Genomic DNA, 18,661 nt, shown 5'->3' on the forward strand with positions numbered 1-18,661 from the left:
GCGAGGAGCGGACCACCGGAGGAACCGGGCCAAGAGGCGGAGCTCCAGCCTGCGGCGCAGTCCTGGAGGAGAGGCGCCGGACCCGGCCGGCCTGCTGGAGCGAGACTTCAGCGTCCACAGCCTGACCTCCATGATCAGCGAGGACTGCTTCTACGACGCCGCGGCGGGGAGGCGCGGCCCGCCCTCGCTGCACGGCTAACGGGCTGAAGCTTCTAGATGACTGGAACCGCTAACAGGCTAAAGTGCTAACGGGCTAAAGTGCTAACGGGCTAACGGGGAGGAGCCTGAAGCTCCAGACGACTGGAACCGGTTCCGTGTTTCCAGGAGATTTGAAACCAGATTTCTTGACTCGATCCGTCGACACAGAAAGTGAAAGAACTCCTCGTGAATAAAAAGATGATTTTCAGGAAATAAATTCTGAGAATAAAGTCTGAATAGAAAGTGAATGGATATGAAAGTTCAATATTACTGGAACTAAATCTTAGTTTTTAGTTTCTTTGAAAGTTAAATATTTTTCTCACAGAATCATGAATGTATTTTTATACTTTTTCTTTTGCTAATGTTAGAACTATTTCTTATGAATTATTAATTATGACCTATTTCTAGAATGTGTTTGTGCTTCAAGAACTTTATTCCTCCAACATTGCAGGGTTTTTATTTTTATTATGATTGTTTTTTTAAAAATGTTTTTCCAAAAAAAGAGAGAAAGAATTTTCTTCTTTTAAAAATGTTTAGAATGTTTTTATTCTAGAAATATTTCATGTTGTGACCTTAAAAGTTCTGAATCACATGACGGGATTTTCTTCTTTTAGACTTCATCCTTGAAATAAAGAGACAGGATCATCTTCAATAACAATGATGATGATAAATATGAATAATAAACATGTTTCAGGCTGGAAGCTGTTCAAGTCGGAGTCACATGACCACGCCTCCTTCAGGCTCCGCTGGGAGATCTCAGCGCTGCTGGAGGCCGCGTTGGATTTATTTAAACCAAACTCTGCAGGACGTCAGTGTTTCATTACACTCAAGTTATTTTTATTAAGTGTTGAAGTATTTGGTAATTTATTTTCTTAAATATTTTGTGTACATCTTTTTATTGACTTCATGCTGTTGAAGTCCAATAAACAAATATTTAATAAGTTTGATTGAAAGTGATTCTTTGTGCATGATGTAATCTGAGCATTTCCTGGCAAAAGATATCAGATATTAGTTTGTATCAACGAGCTAACCAGCTTGCTAAGGATCAACTAGTTAGCTAACAAGCTGGTTATACATGATGGTTAACTAGTTAGCTAGCTAGCTCGTTAAATATACGGGTTAACTAGTTAGCTAGCTAGCCATGGAGATGGATTAACTAGTAAGCTAGCTGGCTAGCTATAGAGATGGGTTAACTAGTTATGCTAAAAGAAAGCTAACGCAAGAGATGCTAACAGAAAGCTAACACAAGAGATGCTAACAGAAAGCTAACACAAGAGATGCTAACAGAAGGCTAACACAAGAGATGCTAACAGAAAGCTAACACAAGAGATGCTAACACAAGAGATGCTAACAGAATGCTAACACAAGGTAATATATTAAATAGTGTAAAATGTGTTCAATGACCTCACTGATAACAATAAAACAACATTACATCAAACTAATACATTATGCTGCTTCCAGAGCACTAATTATCATTTTATTATTATTATTATTATTATTATTTCATTGTTATTATTATTATTATTCCATTCTTATTATTTCTATTAATTCCTTTTCATAACGTCTGCTGAGCTCCTGATTACACCGGACAAAGCAACCGAAACCGAAATATGGATCCAGAGAGAGAGTGTGTGTGTGTGTGCGTGTGTGTGTGTGTGTGTGTGCGTGTGTGTGTGTGTGTGCGTGTGTGTGTGCGTGTGTGTGTGTGTGTGTGCGTGTGCGTGCGCGCGTGCACGTGCGAGTGTGTGTTCAGTGGAGATAAAGCAGTTCATTTATATTCCTGTCTGCGTGCTGATTGATGGTTGATGGAGCCTGAAGGGGGAGATGGTGTGTGTGTGTGTGTGTGTGTGTGTGTGTGTGTGTGTGTGTGTGTGTGTGAGTGTGTGTGTGTGTGTGTGTTGTTTCTCCAGATGGTCCTATTATCTGTGTGATTTGGGGGTCAAAGGTCAAACTGTCGCTTTAACATGAAGCTAATTTCCTTCGTATTGAATGAGAGGATGAGACTGAAGGAATGACTTCATGTGTTCACGCCTCGTCTTCATCATGTGTTCACGCCTCGTCTTCATCATGTGTTCACGCCTCGTCTTCATCATGTGTTCACGCCTCGTCTTCATCATGTGTTCACGCCTCGTCTTCATCATGTGTTCACGCCTCGTCTTCATCATGTGTTCACGCCTCGTCTTCATCATGTGTTCACGCCTCGTCTTCTTCATGTGTTCACGCCTCGTCTTCATCATGTGTTCACGCCTCGTCTTCATCATGTGTTCACGCCTCGTCTTCTTCATGTGTTCACGCCTCGTCTTCATCATGTGTTCACGCCTCGTCTTCATCATGTGTTCACGCCTCGTCTTCATCATGTGTTCACGCCTCGTCTTCATCGTCCTCTTCTTCATTGACTCTAAATACAAACATAAATAATAAATAAAAAACTCCTTTGTGTGATTTTACACATTAATTCCAGAATGAAGCAGAAAAACAACATTTACTAAATTACATTTAATTTAATTACATTCAATAAATTTAATGTAATTCATCACATTGGTCACATTTGTTTTAACATTTTTATTCTGAGACGTGATTATTAACAACATTCCTGAATAAATAATAAACACAAACTAAATGATAATTCACATTTTCATCAATTAAAAACAAAATTTGAAGCAAAAACAGAAAATAACAGAAAATGAGCAAATAAAATTCTAAAAAAGAATTAAATGCTTTTTTAAAAATAAATAAAATAAAATTACTACACAAATAAAATCTAAAAAGATTAAAAGATTAAACAAAAGAAATAACAATTAACTAATAAATAATGAAAACAATAATGACACAAAGCTAATAAAGAATAAATGTAAAGATTAAATGAATACAAATTACACTTCTTTAAAAACACTAACAAAAGATTTAATGATTAAACAAAATAAAACAACATTTTACCAAATATTAAATATTAAAGATTGAACAAACAAAAATAAATAATAATGAAACTAAACAAACAAAAGAAAACAAACAAGACAACAAACAACAAAAGAAGTGAAAAGATTTAAAGATCAAACAATTCAAAAATAAATAACTATTAAACTAAATAACACAAATAAAGATTAAACAATGAAGATCAAAATTAAACACGAGGCCGACGGTTTGAAACCAGAAATCATATTTTTATTAAGGAGAAAAGAACAAAACTTCTGAATATGAAAACCGTCAGAATATAGGATGAAACATGAATATATTTATACATTTAATGTTCTCTGATCTAAACCCGCTGACGTTGTTCTGCATGGACGGGTTCTCTGCAGCAGAACCTGCACAGGTTCTTCTTTATGAGGGACATATCTCATGAAGAAGAACCTTCTTTATTGTTCTACCTGCAGAACGTCCTTCAGGCGTCAGGCGTTCTGCAGGTAGAACAATAAAGAAGAACCTTCTTTATTGTTCTACCTGCAGAACGTCCTTCAGGCGTCAGGCGTTCTGCAGGTAGAACAATAAAGAAGAACCTTCTTTATTGTTCTACCTGCAGAACGTCCTTCAGGCGTCAGGCGTTCTGCAGGTAGAACAATAAAGAAGAACCTTCTTTATTGTTCTACCTGCAGAACGTCCTTCAGGCGTCAGGCGTTCTGCAGGTAGAACAATAAAGAAGAACCTTCTTTATTGTTCTACCTGCAGAACGTCCTTCAGGCGTCATCGACCCTCCGGACTCGTCCTAACGGCCGCCGCCTGGTTTCCCATCAGCCACCTGGAGCTGAGGGACAACAGATGAATAATTATTATTATTCCACTGTTATCGGTCAGGATGCAGCAAAGGCTGCTGGGAAAACTCTCCCGTGGTGCATTCAGGGACTCTGAGATTTAAGAGTTAATGTTTTCATTGTGTTCTTTTGTTCTGATCAAACGTCTGAAAACATTTGATCCAGATGAAGAAATGTTTGAGTTAAATTAACTAACTAAAGGCTTTTATTATTATTTTATGATTTATTACCTGAAAGTGTGTTTGATTAAAACATGAAGTTCATAAATTAAACAGATTAACAGTCAAATAAAATCAGTTCAAACACATTCAGTAAATATATATTTTCATGTTTTAAGTCGTGTTTCTTGCAACTTAAAGCAAAATAATCAAACATTAATATTTCTTTGTGTTAAATTGCAGATTTTAAATTATAATTAAATTAAATGTTTCAAACGTTTTCATTTCAGAGTCTCAGAGGATTAAATGATTAAATGATTAAATGATTAAATGATTAAATGATAACATCAGAGACGCTGCAGCGAGACGACTGCTGCAGTCTGCTGGATATATATATATATATATATATATATATATATATATATATATATATATATATATATATATATATATATATATCTATCTATATATATATAGATATATATATATGTCATGAGTATATATCATGAGTAGTATATAGATGGTACACTATCCACGTAACCACCGTCCATGAAGAGAGAACGACTCCTTTTTGTCTTCTTTATTAATGAATGTGAAAAAAATGTCTTTTTTGCAAAATTATTTTGCTTCTTTTTACAGAAGAAATGTAACTTTCAAAATCTGATATCTGGTAAGTATTTATTTATCATTATGTGTGTGTGTGTGTGTGTGTGTGTGTGTGTGTGTGTGTGTGTGTGTGTGTGTGTGTGTGTGTGTGTACATAATAACCGTCTCATCTTTGCGCTGCAGCTCTTTGTTCTGCGTCTCCGGTGGGAAAGTTCCTCTTGTTTGTTTGTCGTCTGCATCGACAACACAACACATAACACCAACACAACACGTCAGACTGCAGGTGTGTTTCCCACGAGCAGGAGGAGGCGTGCAGGGTCCCTCCAGGTTCAGGGTCCCACTAGGTTCAGGGTCCCTCCAGGTTCAGGGTCCCTCCAGGTTCAGGGTCCCTCCAGGTGCAGGGTCCCTCCAGGTTCAGGGTCCCTCCAGGTGCAGGGTCCCACTAGGTTCAGGGTCCCTCCAGGTTCAGGGTCCCACTAGGTTCAGGGTCCCTCCAGGTGCAGGGTCCCTCCAGGTTCAGGGTCCCTCCAGGTTCAGGGTCCCACTAGGTTCAGGGTCCCTCCAGGTTCAGGGTCCCTCCAGGTGCAGGGTCCCTCCAGGTGCAGGGTCCCTCCAGCCTCCTGGTGGCTGCAGGTCTGCGTCCGGCAGCAGGATTATGGAGATGTGGGCCGGCGTCCGGGTGGGCGGGCCCGCTGCTTATCAGCGCTCTGCAGAGGGCGATCCTTCACTCGGTCACATGACGGGCGACACCTCCCGTCCCGGAGCGGCTCCGCGTCTTTATCACCAAACCAGGAGGCGCCGAGTGTTTGGAGAGCGGCAGCGATGCCGTTATCGCCGCGGTGATGCGTGACGAGCCGCCACCTCCGCGCTCGGGGCCGGTGCTTTCACAGAAAAGACGTTTTGCTTTTTGTTCCTCCGGCCGCCGCTGGTGAAACTCTTGAAAGATAAGCTGGAACGTGAGCGTTGCCGTTGGAGCGGAGCTGGAAGGGGAGCGCTGCTCCGGCGGCGCCGCCGACCCATCAGATAAGAAACGCTGCTCTGCGGCGCCGGCGCTCCGCCGCGACCTTCAGGTTCCTCAAGCTGAACCGCCTCCTGGACCGGACTTTGAGTTTCGCAGGAGGAACAAAACAAAGTGAGCCGAGGAGCCGGAGCATCGTCTGCTGGACGCGGAGCGGATGAGACTGTGTACGGTTGCCAAGGAGACGGCAGGCGCCTCCATCCCGGCTGCAGATGCTTGAACTCCGGCCGGCCGGTCGGAGCGGAGGGAAGTTCACCGCCGGTGCTCCTGCAGCGAGGAACCCCCGAGGGACTGCAGCTTTAAATGGACAAGAGGGAGAGTCAATGATCACCACATCAGCTGCAGAGTAACTCCTGCAATCAGCGCTCAGCGTGAACTGAACACAAACACATGAACAAAAGGCGCCTCAGCGGCGTCAGCTGTTTGTCCGTCACGCTCACTTCCATTCTCATTCCTCCTCTGGCTGCAGCTCGCTGGAGCCCGACGGACAAATTATCTGCTGTCAGGACCTGACGGAGGCGTGGGAGTGTGTGTGTGTGTGTGTGTGTGTGTGTGTGTGTGTGTGTGTGTGTGTGTGTGTGTGTGTGTGTGTGTGTCAGAGCGATGCTGTCCACCGCCATTCAGATCCTGGCGTTCGCCCTGGCGCTGCTGGGCGTCCTGGGCGCCACCGTGGCCACGCTGCTGCCCAACTGGAAGGTGAGCGCCAGCGTCTGGTCCAGCGTCATGGCGCCCGTCGGGCGGATGCAGGGCCTGTGGATGGACTGCGTGTGGTACAGCTCCGGCGTCTTCAGCTGCACCGTGAAGCACTCGGTGCTGTCGCTGCCGGCGTGCCTGCAGACCACGCGGGCCGCCATGGTGCTGTCCTGCACGGTGGCGTCCTTTGGGCTCTGCCTCGCCGCCCTGGGGCTCAAATGCACGCGCTGGGGCGGCAGCCGCCGGGCGAAGGGGCACACGGCCATCGCCGCCGGCGGCTGCTTCGTCCTGGCCAGCTTCCTCTGCCTCGTCCCGGCGTCCTGGTACACCAACGAGGTCATCACCGCCTTCCTGACCACGGACCTGCCGGACAGCAGCAAGTACCAGCCGGGAGGAGCCCTGTGCGTCACCTTCCTCTCGGCCGGCTTCCTCCTGGCCGGCGGCGTCATCTTCTGTCTGTCCTGTCCCGGGAAAAGAACCAGACGGCCCAACCGCGCTGACCCCGAGCGCCCGGAGGCGTGCCGAGGCAACCGGCGGGGGCGGTCGCCGCGGGCGGAGAACCCGCCGCCCGAAAACAGGCAAAACAAGACGGTTCGGCTGCAGCTGGACAGCGAGGAGCGGCAGAACCCCCCAGAACCGGAGCGCGACCGGAAGGTCTACCTGTCCCCCTCCAAACCGCCTCTGAAGGACGGCAAGGGCCGCTACAGCCGGCAAGAGTACGTCTAGCCGCACGGCCCAGACGGCAATGTGGAGTTCTGCAGCCGAGGAGCTGCGCTCACAGCGAGGGAGTGGAGGGGGGGGGTTGGGGGGGTAAGGGGGGGGCAGGGCGGGGGCGGGGGGGTAAGGGGGGGGCAGGGCGGGGGGGCAGGGCGGGGGGGGTAATTACCAAATGTTGGACAGATTCAGCCGAAAGAATCAGGAGCTCTGGAGGAGACGAGCTTTAGAAACTGCACCGCCAACACGCCTCCATCTTCAGCAGCTTTCTTCAACCAAAGGTCAAAAGAAAAGAAAAAGAAACCGAGCTCTGCCTGAGATGTGAAAGCATCACGTCGTCGTCCAACATGGCCGACCCGACGCCCAAACATTCACATCACCTGTATCGCAGGTCCATTCCTCTAAATGAAGGTCATTCATGGTAACCTTGAGAAACTGGTAGAAAACTTTAACTCAAAGACAAAAGACGTAAACTCATCAAAATACAACCTGAAGGACAGACCACGCCCAGAATGACCGAACGATTTCTAAAAAATAACTCAAGAAACACGACGATGGTTCTTTGGTTCTTTGATTCTTTGGTTCTTCGAGGGCCTTTGGGTTCTTTGGTTCTTTTCTTTGGTTCTATGAATATTCTTGGGTTCTTTGAGGGTCTTAAGACTTTGGGTTCTTTGGTTCTGTGAGGTTCTTTGGGTCGGTTCTGAACGTTCTGTGCTGTTGACGCTTGCAGCTTTAATGTAGTGAGAACATTTTCACAGTCGACAAAGACTGAAAAAAATAAAGTCCAGATCCAAAGCGACGGCGTCCAGTCCGTCTTTTCTCAGCAGTTCTTAGTGTGTGTGTGTGTGTGTGTGTGTGTAGGGGGGGGGGGGGGGGTGAGGGGGGGGGGGGGGGGCATGGAGAGAGAGGTAATGATGCTCTTTGCTTTCCCATTATCCTCTCAGCACGGTTGGATGCACACACACACACACACACACACACACACACACACTCGTCCTCCAGCTGGGTGCAGGATGGAGTCCTGATGGAGAGACGGTCCACTGCGCTGGTGGGCGTCGTCCTCTGTGAGCTGTCAATCAAACCTGCCAACGCTTCATGGCAGTACAAAAAGAAAGAACCTCTCAAACGCTGCAAACCTGCAACAACAAAACAGAAAAGAGAAAACAAGAGAAAACAGAAAAGAGAAAACAAGAGAAAACAAAAGAGAAAACAAGAGAAAACAAAAGAGAAAACAAGAGAAAACAAGAGAAAACAAAAGAGAAAACTGTCACTTCATCAGCTGCAGTTTGAGGCATTAACGTAGAAAAGACTTTTTATTTCATCTGAAAGCGCGACGGAAGAACAAAAGAACCAGAATTAAATTAACAGCTTTTTATTGATGACGACGCTACGTTTTCTCTTCACAGGCTTCAGGCCACCGTTCATATTTCATAATCAACATTCAGCTTAAAAACGCTTTGAACTGTTAAAGAAACAAAAAGATAAGAAAGGAGAGCGACAGTCAAAGTGAACGTCAGTTACTCATGAGGGCTTTAAGGGATCCTCTCCCTTAAGGGGGCTTTAAGGGATCCTCTCCCTTAAGGGGGCTTTAAGGGATCCTCTCCCTTAAGAGGGCTTTAAGGGATCCTCTCCCTTAAGAGGGCTTTAAGGGATCCTCTCCCTTAAGGGGGCTTTAAGGGATCCTCTCCCTTAAGGGGGCTTTAAGGGATCCTCTCCCTTAAGAGGGCTTTAAGGGATCCTCTCCCTTAAGGGGGCTTTAAGGGAGAGGATCTCCACATCTGTTTCTTTCCAATATGAATGTAACGGATCCAAATCTGAAGGGAGATTTGTGTTTTTTATCTCAGCAAATTTCTAGTTTGTAAGTAAATCTTCAAATCTTTGCTCTCAATTAAAAAAAATTGGTCTAAAAAAAAAAAAAGAAAAAAAAGCTCTCAAAACTGAAATTTGCTCTAAAAAAAAGGCTCCGCTCCCGTTAGCACACTGCGGCTAACGGGAGCGAGAAAAAAAATGTAGAGCTTTTTTTTAGAGAACTTTTTTTTTGTATTATTTTTTGGAGAGCGTTTTTTTTAAGCCTTTTTTTTAAAGCAAATTTTAGTTTTCAGAGCATTTTTTCGAGCATTTTTTTTAACATATTTTTTTAGAGCAAATTTTCGTTTTGAAAGCATTTTTTTTAGAACATTTTTTTTAACAATTTTTTTTTTAAAGCAAATTTTATTTTTTAAAGCATTTTTTTAGAGAGCAAAGTATTTTTTCAGCATTTTTTTTTTAAGCGATTTTTTTTTTGTTGAGCGCAAAAAGAAATTTGGAGAGCATTTTTTTTCAGAGCAATTTTTTTCTTTAGAGCATATTTTAGTTATGAGAGCATGTTTTGTTTAGACCAAATTTTTTGAGAGCGTTTTTGTTTGTTGTTTAGAGCATTTTCTTTATTCAAGAGATAATTTACTTACAAACTCTGCTTGGGTAAAAAAGACGGGAATGGGCCTTCATATGAACCAGCAGCAGAGTCCAGACTCACGTTCCAGATGAAATATGAATCTCCATGTTGTCAATCTGTCAACAAATAAACAACGTAAACCTCCAGCTGGCTCCTGCTTCCATTTACTGAACTGAATGATGGTTATGAAAAATATAATTCTGTCCACACGACCTGGTTCACAACAGAAAAATACTCAGAGGACCCGGCGCGGCCGCTAGGGGGCGACAACGAGCAAGATGGTGAAATACTTAGTTATGTTTCATTAAGATGATGAAATACTTAGTTATGTTTCATTAAGATGATGAAATACTTAGTTATGTTTCATTAAGATGATGAAATACTTAGTTATGTTTCATTAAGATGATGAAATACTTAGTTATGTTTAATTAAGATGATGAAATACTTAGTTAGGTTTAAACCTTTTAAAAAACAATCCCCCACCAGGGGGCAGACCAAGCGATTGTTGTATAAAACTGTAAATCATAGCTTGTTTTATGAAGAAGAAAAAAGCCCAAAACTGCTGAATCTGGATGTATTGAACACCATAAGTAATATACAAATGAAATATATGGTTTGGTAGACGAAAAGATTTCAACAAAGAGCATTAAAATGAACTCAATGGCCCCAACGTCTGAATGTCCTCTGTTCTAAACCCTCTGCAACTTTGTTCTGCTTCACTTTCTCAAAGTCCACCTTTACAGAGAGAACGTTCAACAGGAGAACGTTCAACAGGAGAACGTTCAACAGGAGAACGTTCAACAGGAGAACGTTCTCCTGTTGAACGTTCTCCTGTTGAACGTTCTCCTGTTGTGCTGTCCATATTGGAGTCTGGATCTGTGGAACAGGAAGAGGAAGCAGAGTTCCATGACAGTAACTAGTGAAACACGTCCGTGATGTGTTCAAGGTCCAGGGAGAAGAAGTCTGATGCAACAGAATAAAAGTTCACGACGGGTTCAAACGGCTCTGAACTCACATTCTGCCTTTGACTTCCTTTAAGTTCAGCAACAGGTAAGAGTTTCTCGACCAATCTGTTTCTTTTCTTTCTTTTGAATTGATGATTTTAATTTTGTATTTTGACAGAAAAACAATGAAGACAAAGTAACTGATATATATATGATTATATATATATCATTTATTATAGGCTTTATTATCGATAAACAATCCCCTCTGAGTGATTCATGAAACTGTTTTAATCTGCAGCCATGGGGGGTAAGCATTCTAAACCTCAACGGGGATCCCATCATGAGATTAGCTCACCTCCTCCACGTAAGATTACTTAACAAAGTATACTTAACACAAATCAAAAGTTACACAAATGTTCTGTAAGGTTTTGTTTCTATAAGGTTTTGTGTGGTTTCGTCAGGTTTCAAGGAACCGTGGAGGAGAGTCGTGTGGGGTGAGTGTCTGTGTTCAGTGTGACCTGAGACGACCAACACATTTATTACAGGGCATCAGAGGAAAACGTCAATATTATATGTGGAATATGTTCAACGTCTATCAAGTAACATTCAGGGCTCATTTCCTAGAAGACACAGACTCTGCAGACTCGTCTGCGTCCGGTGTGATGTGTTGTTTCCTCTGTGAGCAGAGACAACCGCCGCGCGCTGCAGGAGGTGGAGGACTACACTCCTCCGTCTGAAGGCCAGCACATCAGGGTTCTCCTTCATGGACCAGTCGGAGCTGGAAAGTCCAGTTTCATCAACACCGTCAACAGCACCTTAAGACGCAGAATGTACACTCAGGCGCTGGCCTCCAACACCGCGACCAGCTGCTTCACCAAAGAGGTACGACAACCTCCCATTGTGTTGGTTACACACAAGTTGCTTCCATCCAACCAAAGGTGACGTCACGCCTACGTTCCCTCCATGGACCACAGTCCAGGCTTTGCACGAGGAAGACTTCTCGTCTTTGCTCTGCGGTCACTCGTAAAAAACTACAAGTAGAGGGTGAATGTCCATTAGTGGCGTGAACAGCAAGCAGACAACCGCTCCATGTTGAGGATGATTTAAATCCATCGGCCACTATTAAATATGTCCTCTGATCGTTATTTATCTACGGATCTGTTTCATGACTTCATGTTTTCTCTTCCTGGTTTGTGTGTCAGAGTTAACATGAAGCGGACATGTGAGAACAAACTAAACCAAACTGCTGATTTCATGCCGTAGTTAACCGTAAGCGCTGCTATGTCCATTCCTTCCCTCTGAAGGTGATGATGATGATAATAAACTGCCCTTCCTCTCCATATCTACGTTACAGTACACAACCTACAAGATCCCTAAACGAGGCCAACAGCCCGATTACCCTTTTGTCTTCAACGACATCATGGGCCTGGATCCAACCAGAGGCGTCCTGGTGGACGACGTCAAGCTGGCTCTCAAGGGCCACGTGAAGAACGGCTACAAGGTACAACCCTCACGCAGCGCTGAAGGGAGATCTGTGTCTTTTTTACCGCAGCAAATGTCTAGTTTGGAAGGAAATTATCTCCAAATCTTCGCTCTCAATTAATAAAAAAATTGCTCAAAAAAAAAAAAAAAAAAACGCTCTCAAAACAAACATTTTCTATTTAAAAAAAATGCTTTCAAAACAAAATATTTCTCTCCAAAAATTCTTTTTCTCTCAAAAAAAATTTGGTCTAAAAAAAAAAAATTTTTAATTTTTTTTTCTTTGCTCTCAATTAATAAAAAAATAATAAAATTTGCTAAAAAAAATAAAAATAAAAAAAAATAAAAAAATGCTCTCAAAACAAAAGTTGAGAGCTAAGATTTGGAGATAATTTCCTTACAAACTAGACATTTGCTCTGGTAGAAAGACACAGATCTCCCTTCAGAGTCATCACTAAAGTACTTCACGTGACTGGTTTGGATTATCTTGCTAAACAGCCTTTAATGGGTTCACATGTGCTCCAGTTCAACCCGGAGTCCGGCTTGGCACAGGGAGACCAGTTCTACAACAGCTGCCCAACTCTCAACGACAAAGTTCATGTTCTGGTCTGCGTCGTTCCTGCCGACTCCATTTCTAGAATGAATGATGCAACCGTGAAGAAGATCAAGGACATCAGGATGGAAGCCAGCAGACTGAGTGAGAGCAGGAACCTCTGATTCTTCTTCTGTTTTAAACTCTCTTCTGTCGCTCTGACGTGTTCATGAGTCTCTAAACCTTTTCTGTTGCTTCTGTCCTGGCAGAGATCCCTCAGGTGGCCGTCATCACCAAGATCGATGAGGTCTGTCCTGAAGTCAAGAAGGATTTAAAGAACGTCTACAGGGTCAAGTACCTGAAGGAGAAGGTACGTCTGCTCAGCAATGTTCACGCAGACGGAAATCACAACTAGAAATGGAGATACAGTATACAGTCCCAACATTTTTAATTCAGGACCACGATATGACTCCTGCACCTCATCAGGGGACTGGTGAGGTGCAGGACCTCGGTAGAAGAGTTTCTAAATGATCTGACCACCACCACCACGCACAGCGGTGGGGCCACAGCGCCTCTCGCCTCCATGTGGCCCTCGCCCTGACTTTCTCTCCTTAACCCAAACCAATCCCACTGCTCATGCGTAAACACAACCAACCCAACCAAAGAAGACAACGAGTACGAGCCAATCAGAGGCAGCGTAGGGCGGATTACGCCTTCCCAATCTGGGGGCAACTTCTTGTTGTATAGAAGACGATGCTTCACGTGTTTGTAACGGGCTCGACCTTGACCTGGTCAAAGCTAAGGGGGAGCTCCTGCTAATGCCAGCCGTGTAAGGAGGGCCCAGTTCAGAGCCCTGAGGTTTCCCTGTGTTTGCTTTCCATTACAGTTCATAGAGACAATGTGTTAAAGCTGCATTTTCTCTCCTGACCACCAGGGGGCGACTCCTCTGGTTGTATAGAAGTCTATGCTTCATGTGTTAAAGCTGCATTCTCTCTCCTGACCACCAGGGGGCGACTCCTCTGGTTGTATAGAAGTCTATGCTTCATGTGTTAAAGCTGCATTCTCTCTCCTGACCACCAGGGGGCGACTCCTCTGGTTGTATAGAAGTCTATGCTTCATGTGTTAAAGCTGCATTCTCTCTCCTGACCACCAGGGGGCGACTCCTCTGGTTGTATAGAAGTCTATGCTTCATGTGTTAAAGCTGCATTCTCTCTCCTGACCACCAGGGGGCGACTCCTCTGGTTGTATAGAAGTCTATGCTTCATGTGTTAAAGCTGCATTCTCTCTCCTGACCACCAGGGGGCGACTCCTCTGGTTGTATAGAAGTCTATGCTTCATGTGTTAAAGCTGCATTCTCTCTCCGGACCACCAGGGGGCGACTCCTCTGGTTGTATAGAAGTCTATATAAGTGACTCTACTTCTCTTTTGATGTATTTCCTCAGTAAACATTGTAAACATGAGTATATGTCTCCATCTTTAGTTTCAGGTCTTCTTCTATACAGCCTGATGTAGTGAAACTAAATGCCGTCTTCTCTGAGCTCATAACATTATCTGGAGGCGCTCTTCTGTTCCATTGAGCTGTATTCACTGTATCTATGAAGCCGCACAGCAAATGCTGTATTTTGACCGGACTCTGGATCGATCACAGCTAAGCTATGCTAACGTTGTAGCGGCATCGTCCGGGCGTAAATACGGCAGCGCCGTTATTGATCGCAGCAAAGACAGTCTACGGTCTCTGAGTTGTCATCTCATCTTCTTGTGCGTAGATGGAGGAGTTCAGCGCCAACGTGGGAATCCCGATGAACTGCATCTTCCCCGTGAAGAACTACAACGAAGAAATGGACCTGGACGACGACATCGACTCTCTGATGCTGAGCTCCCTGAAACAGATCATCAACTACGGAGAAGACGGCATCAACTTCCTCCAGAGTCAGCCTGAATCCTGAGACTGAAAAGACGTATTTCAGGACGTCAGGATGACGATCTGCAAGACCTCCAGCTGGGTCTTGTTCATGAGTTCATTGCGTTTTGTTTTTTCTTTAAAGCCTCTTCAAATCTTTAAATCTCTTGTGTGTGTCATCCGTATTAAATATGCATGACTGAATGAACAGCGACTTTACACACTGCTGCCTTTATGTAAATTACTTTTAATAATATAAATGTGGTCATATTTTACATACCTGTTTTAAGTGTTTTTTGGGAATAAGTTTTCTTATTGTGACCATTAGTAATGATCATGTGTGTAATACATGTGTAATAACATGTTTGTGTTGGTAACACGTAGTTCTGGTTTTTCAACCTGATGTTTTTCAACATTTTCTACAATAAATAAATCTCACCAACAACCACAACAGTTACAAAGTGTCTCATTGTAGCATAATGCAGCACGTACGGGTCATTACGGCGCCACCTACTGGCATGGAAGAGCATCTCCTGACCGGCCAGACACGACCTCGCAGCTCAGACGCACAACAACAGAACTCCATTCATGGAAACTAAAGCCTCCTTTTTGGATCAAATGAAATTGGACACAATTCACACAACACACAACACACCTGACCATCACACACACAACACACCTGACCATCACACACACAACACACACAACACACCTGACCATCACACACACAACACACACAACACACCTGACCATCACACACACAACACACACAACACACCTGACCATCACACACACAACACACACAACACACCTGACCATCACACACACAACACACACAACACACCTGACCATCACACACACAACACACACAACACACCTGAATCACTTTTACCGTGAACCCAGAAGACTACATCTCCCATGATGCCTTGCTGCATGTGTTTAATGCTGCGAGGGCTTAAAGCGTTTAAGTTTAAAGAATAAAGTTTAATTGTAATAAATTGGACCATTTATGTTTTATAAATCAATCCTGACTCATTTGATTAAAACAAATTAACATTAATTTATAATTTTACAGCAAATAAAGAAAATCTGAAAACTACAGAAAAAGATTGTTGTAAATGTAAAGAGAAATAAATAATACATAATGACACTAAAATCTCTAGTGATGAAGAATCGGTGATTAATATAATTTATTGAGATCATGACTTTTATTGTGAAAAATGGATTTCAACAAAAAGTGGAATAAGATTATAGACATTTTATTTATATATAAATAAACTAGGAGCTGAACCCCTAAAATAAGTTTATATTTATATATGAACTTATTTTTTATGAAAGTTTATATTTATATATAAACTTATTTTAGGAGTTTATCTTCTGACGTTACTTTATTTTGTTAAAAACATTCACTTCCTTCACGATGCAAAAGTAAAGCTTCATCACTTCCTGTTTGTCTCTCGCCAAACAAACGTTATTTTAGTCGCTGACTCCTCCCGCCGTCAGGGTGTCCCGCCGTGAGAAACAAGTGCACCGAGATGTAACGAGGTGACCTTTCACCCGCATGGAGCTCATGGCAAAACCACAGAAGAAGAACGCGGCACCAGAATGATCCTGGTTCTCCCGGTCTGGGTGCAGGAGGCCTGCTGGGAGCAGACTGGTCCAGAGGGTTTGTCCACCAGAACCAGGAGGACCGAGTCCAAAAGGGTCAGAACCAGAAGGACCGAGTCCAAAAGGGTCAGAACCAGAACCAGGAGGACCGAGTCCAAAAGGGTCAGAACCAGAACCAGGAGTACCTAGTCCAAAAGGGTCAGAACCAGGAGGACCGAGTCCAAAAGGGTCAGAACCAGAACCAGCAGGTCACTTGGACCTGAAGACGGCGTCCCAGTCCAGAGGTTCTGGTCCAGCTTCCTCGGAGGTCTTTGGGATTCTGGGGACGAGCGACTGCATCTTGAGTCTGAACTCCAACAACTGAAGAGACGAAGAAGAAACAACTTCACTGTTTATTTACTTGTTTACTTGTTTATTTTCTGACTGGAGATTTGACAACAACCTGCTCGAGCGTTAACAATCAAAACGTTGAAACTTTATTTACAAACGTTTTGACACATTAGACTCCACCAACTCACGCTGTGAACTCCCAGAGCTTTCCACACCGCGGCGCTGAGCAGCCCGACGCCGCTGCAGGCCAGCAGGGAGCCCCAACCCAGGGCCCGCAGCGCCACGGAGGCCCCGCCCTCTGGGGCCAGAGGCCACGCCCCCACGCCCTACAGAGGAGGGCAGTGAACACAACGTCTCAACAAGAACCTCACGAAGCTGATCAGACAAGTTCTGTGTGTGTGTGTGTGTGTGTGTGTGTGTGTGTGTGTGTGTGTGTGTGTGTGTGTCTTGTTGACACAGACACAGTCTGTTGTCGTGTTTTAAAGTCCCTTCAAAGCAGGTGGGAGACTTACTTTACTGAACCATCCGGGGCTCTTCTTCTTGGCCAGCGCCACCGAGGAGCCGAACCCGGCGACCACGCCCACGGACGCCACGGCGGTGAGGAACGCTGCACCTGGACAGGAAGTCGGGCGACAGGAAGTCAGACACATCCAGGAAGGGTTCTACTAGATATGTAATCAAGTTATATAAGGGAATACTAGTTATGTTGTTAAAATAAACAGGAAAAAAATCAATCAGGAAGTACAACCTTTAAACACGTGTAGCTGACCAGAACAAACTCTTTTTTTATATGAACAGCTCACGAAACACAGAAAACTCTTTCAGATGGAACAGGTTTACTTTCAACATCCACGTGAACAAAAGGGAATTAATATTTTGTTTTAAACGTTTTTAGCCAACTTAAATAAGACAAATTACAGCAGATCTGAGAGTTTGAATTACCACAAGGGCTGGTTGTTGGATTATGACACGCCGAACTGAACAATAGAATTTAATATTGAGATAAACAGTAAACAATCCTATTTTAAGGCTATTTCAGATCCGTTTGAACAACAAACACATTAAACCGGCCGAATTCTGAACGGAGTCTGGCACCACGTCTCTGTGCGATGAAACGGCCCATAAGAATAATCACATTATTAATACATTATTTATAGGATTGTACAAATACGCTACATATTCAGCATGAGTCGTGCTTAGTTTTTACAGGGTGTCAATGTTCCTGAAGGAGTGAGGAAACCTAAAAAAAAGGTGTTTTTCAGGTGGAATTTGGTTTGACCTCCACAGAGAAAAATGTTCAGAAATCACAACAAACAGTGAAAATGAGCTACGAGCTAACATGCTAACTGCTAACGTACCTTTTAATATCTGCAGCTTCGCTTCTCCTTCGTTTTCTGCTTCTTCTCCAACGTTCACGGCTGTGTTTCCGTCAGTGGCGGCCATGTTTGCTTCAGTCCGTCAGCGGAAAGCGACCGGAGAGAAACAAAGCTATTGTATTGTGTTTCTGGGCTTTTATTTTGGAAGGAGGAAAGCGGAAGGAAAGGTGCGGGAAAATTAATAAAGTAGTTGCCGACTTCACAAACGACCATCGTTTCCTTATTTTCTTATGACTTCAGAGTTTAGGCCCCCCGACTCAACGCTCGGTTACACAAGCTAGCTAGGAACTGTATTTATGTTGTTTATTGTTTTTTGTTATTTAGACAACTTAAATAGTCAAATAATAGTGAACAATTATACATGTATGAAGTAATATTGAATGGAAATATTCAAGTAAAAGTACCTCAAAATACAGTAAATAGTATTAATGTAAAAGCAGTTGTATATTCTGATTAATATATCATTAAAATATTCTTTTAGGACAATATTAATGTAAATAAACATGTATATTCAGCCTGGACAACGTCACAAAAATGGCATATTTTCCATCGCTGTTGAAATAATCTTTTGTTGTTGTTGTTGTTGTTGTTGTTTTAACTTAAAAATGTATTAATTGTCTGTAAATTACGACATGCTGATACTTTTGTGCTTTTACTGAAAAGAAACAAATGAATGCATGTCTGAGGGCTTCTGTACTTTGGTTGTGTGTATTTTTTAATATAAATATCAGTAAGACTCATTTTGAAGTTTGAATAAATGAAAATAACCAACAAGTCTGCGTGTCTAGTTGTGTAAACGCTAATTTAAATAGTTTTGTAACGTCTCTTTCGGGAAGTTTCGTAACCCCCGCACGAACAAAGCCGAGTGAGTTTCCAGCAGCTGTTCGGGCGGCACGTGATCGCGGCTTCTGCCCTGATTGGC

At 43.4% G+C, this 18,661-nt stretch overlaps 4 protein-coding genes across 4 annotated transcripts in view; 3 read left to right on the top strand and 1 right to left on the bottom strand.

Moving 5' to 3' along the window:
• The window catches only part of LOC137801307 (rho guanine nucleotide exchange factor TIAM2-like), a 15,083-nt gene extending 14,491 nt beyond the window's left edge, over positions 1-592 (top strand). The window contains exon 18 of the mRNA XM_068598691.1: positions 37-592. Within this exon, the coding sequence (XP_068454792.1) occupies positions 37-199 (163 nt within the window). The 3' untranslated portion in view covers positions 200-592. The remainder of the gene's footprint in view (positions 1-36) is intronic.
• Positions 593-6,159: 5,567 nt separating this feature from the next.
• Positions 6,160-7,191, top strand: LOC137801375 (claudin-20-like). Its single transcript, XM_068598776.1, has one exon. The coding sequence runs from the start codon at positions 6,333-6,335 to the stop codon at positions 7,146-7,148; it is 816 nt and encodes a 271-aa protein (XP_068454877.1). The 5' UTR covers positions 6,160-6,332; the 3' UTR covers positions 7,149-7,191.
• A 292-nt stretch (positions 7,192-7,483) lies between these two features.
• Positions 7,484-14,471, top strand: LOC137801323 (interferon-induced protein 44-like). The gene is made up of 7 exons (XM_068598710.1): positions 7,484-7,557; positions 10,976-11,008; positions 11,201-11,396; positions 11,869-12,015; positions 12,519-12,690; positions 12,795-12,895; positions 14,292-14,471. The coding sequence occupies exons 1-7, from the start codon at positions 7,484-7,486 to the stop codon at positions 14,469-14,471; spliced, it is 903 nt and encodes a 300-aa protein (XP_068454811.1).
• Positions 14,472-15,754: 1,283 nt separating this feature from the next.
• On the bottom strand, positions 15,755-17,881 carry tmem242 (transmembrane protein 242). The gene is made up of 4 exons (XM_068598777.1): positions 17,722-17,881; positions 16,876-16,976; positions 16,552-16,689; positions 15,755-16,393 (listed from the first exon to the last, which is right to left on the bottom strand). The coding sequence occupies exons 1-4, from the start codon at positions 17,804-17,806 to the stop codon at positions 16,283-16,285; spliced, it is 435 nt and encodes a 144-aa protein (XP_068454878.1). The 5' UTR covers positions 17,807-17,881; the 3' UTR covers positions 15,755-16,282.
• Between the last annotated feature and the right edge of the window lie 780 nt (positions 17,882-18,661).

This window comes from Clinocottus analis, unplaced genomic scaffold (genome assembly GCF_023055335.1).
Source record: "Clinocottus analis isolate CAN_PGR_092001 unplaced genomic scaffold, fCliAna1.0.p SCAF_40, whole genome shotgun sequence".
Lineage (NCBI taxonomy): Eukaryota > Metazoa > Chordata > Actinopteri > Perciformes > Cottidae > Clinocottus > Clinocottus analis.

Excerpts from the sequence above, each read along its gene's own strand:
- LOC137801375 (XM_068598776.1), top strand. The coding sequence starts at position 6,333 with ATGCTGTCCACCGCCATTCAGATCCTGGCGTTCGCCCTGGCGCTGCTG.
- LOC137801323 (XM_068598710.1), top strand. The coding sequence starts at position 7,484 with ATGGCCGACCCGACGCCCAAACATTCACATCACCTGTATCGCAGGTCC. Across the intron at positions 7,558-10,975 it reads CTAAATGAAGGTCATTCATG|GTTTCAAGGAACCGTGGAGG; the intron begins GTAACCTTGAGA and ends TGGTTTCGTCAG. Across the intron at positions 12,016-12,518 it reads ACGTGAAGAACGGCTACAAG|TTCAACCCGGAGTCCGGCTT; the intron begins GTACAACCCTCA and ends CATGTGCTCCAG.
- tmem242 (XM_068598777.1), bottom strand. The coding sequence starts at position 17,806 with ATGGCCGCCACTGACGGAAACACAGCCGTGAACGTTGGAGAAGAAGCA. Across the intron at positions 16,690-16,875 it reads GCCCCGGATGGTTCAGTAAA|GGCGTGGGGGCGTGGCCTCT; the intron begins GTAAGTCTCCCA and ends CCTCCTCTGTAG. Across the intron at positions 16,394-16,551 it reads AAGCTCTGGGAGTTCACAGC|TTGTTGGAGTTCAGACTCAA; the intron begins GTGAGTTGGTGG and ends TCGTCTCTTCAG.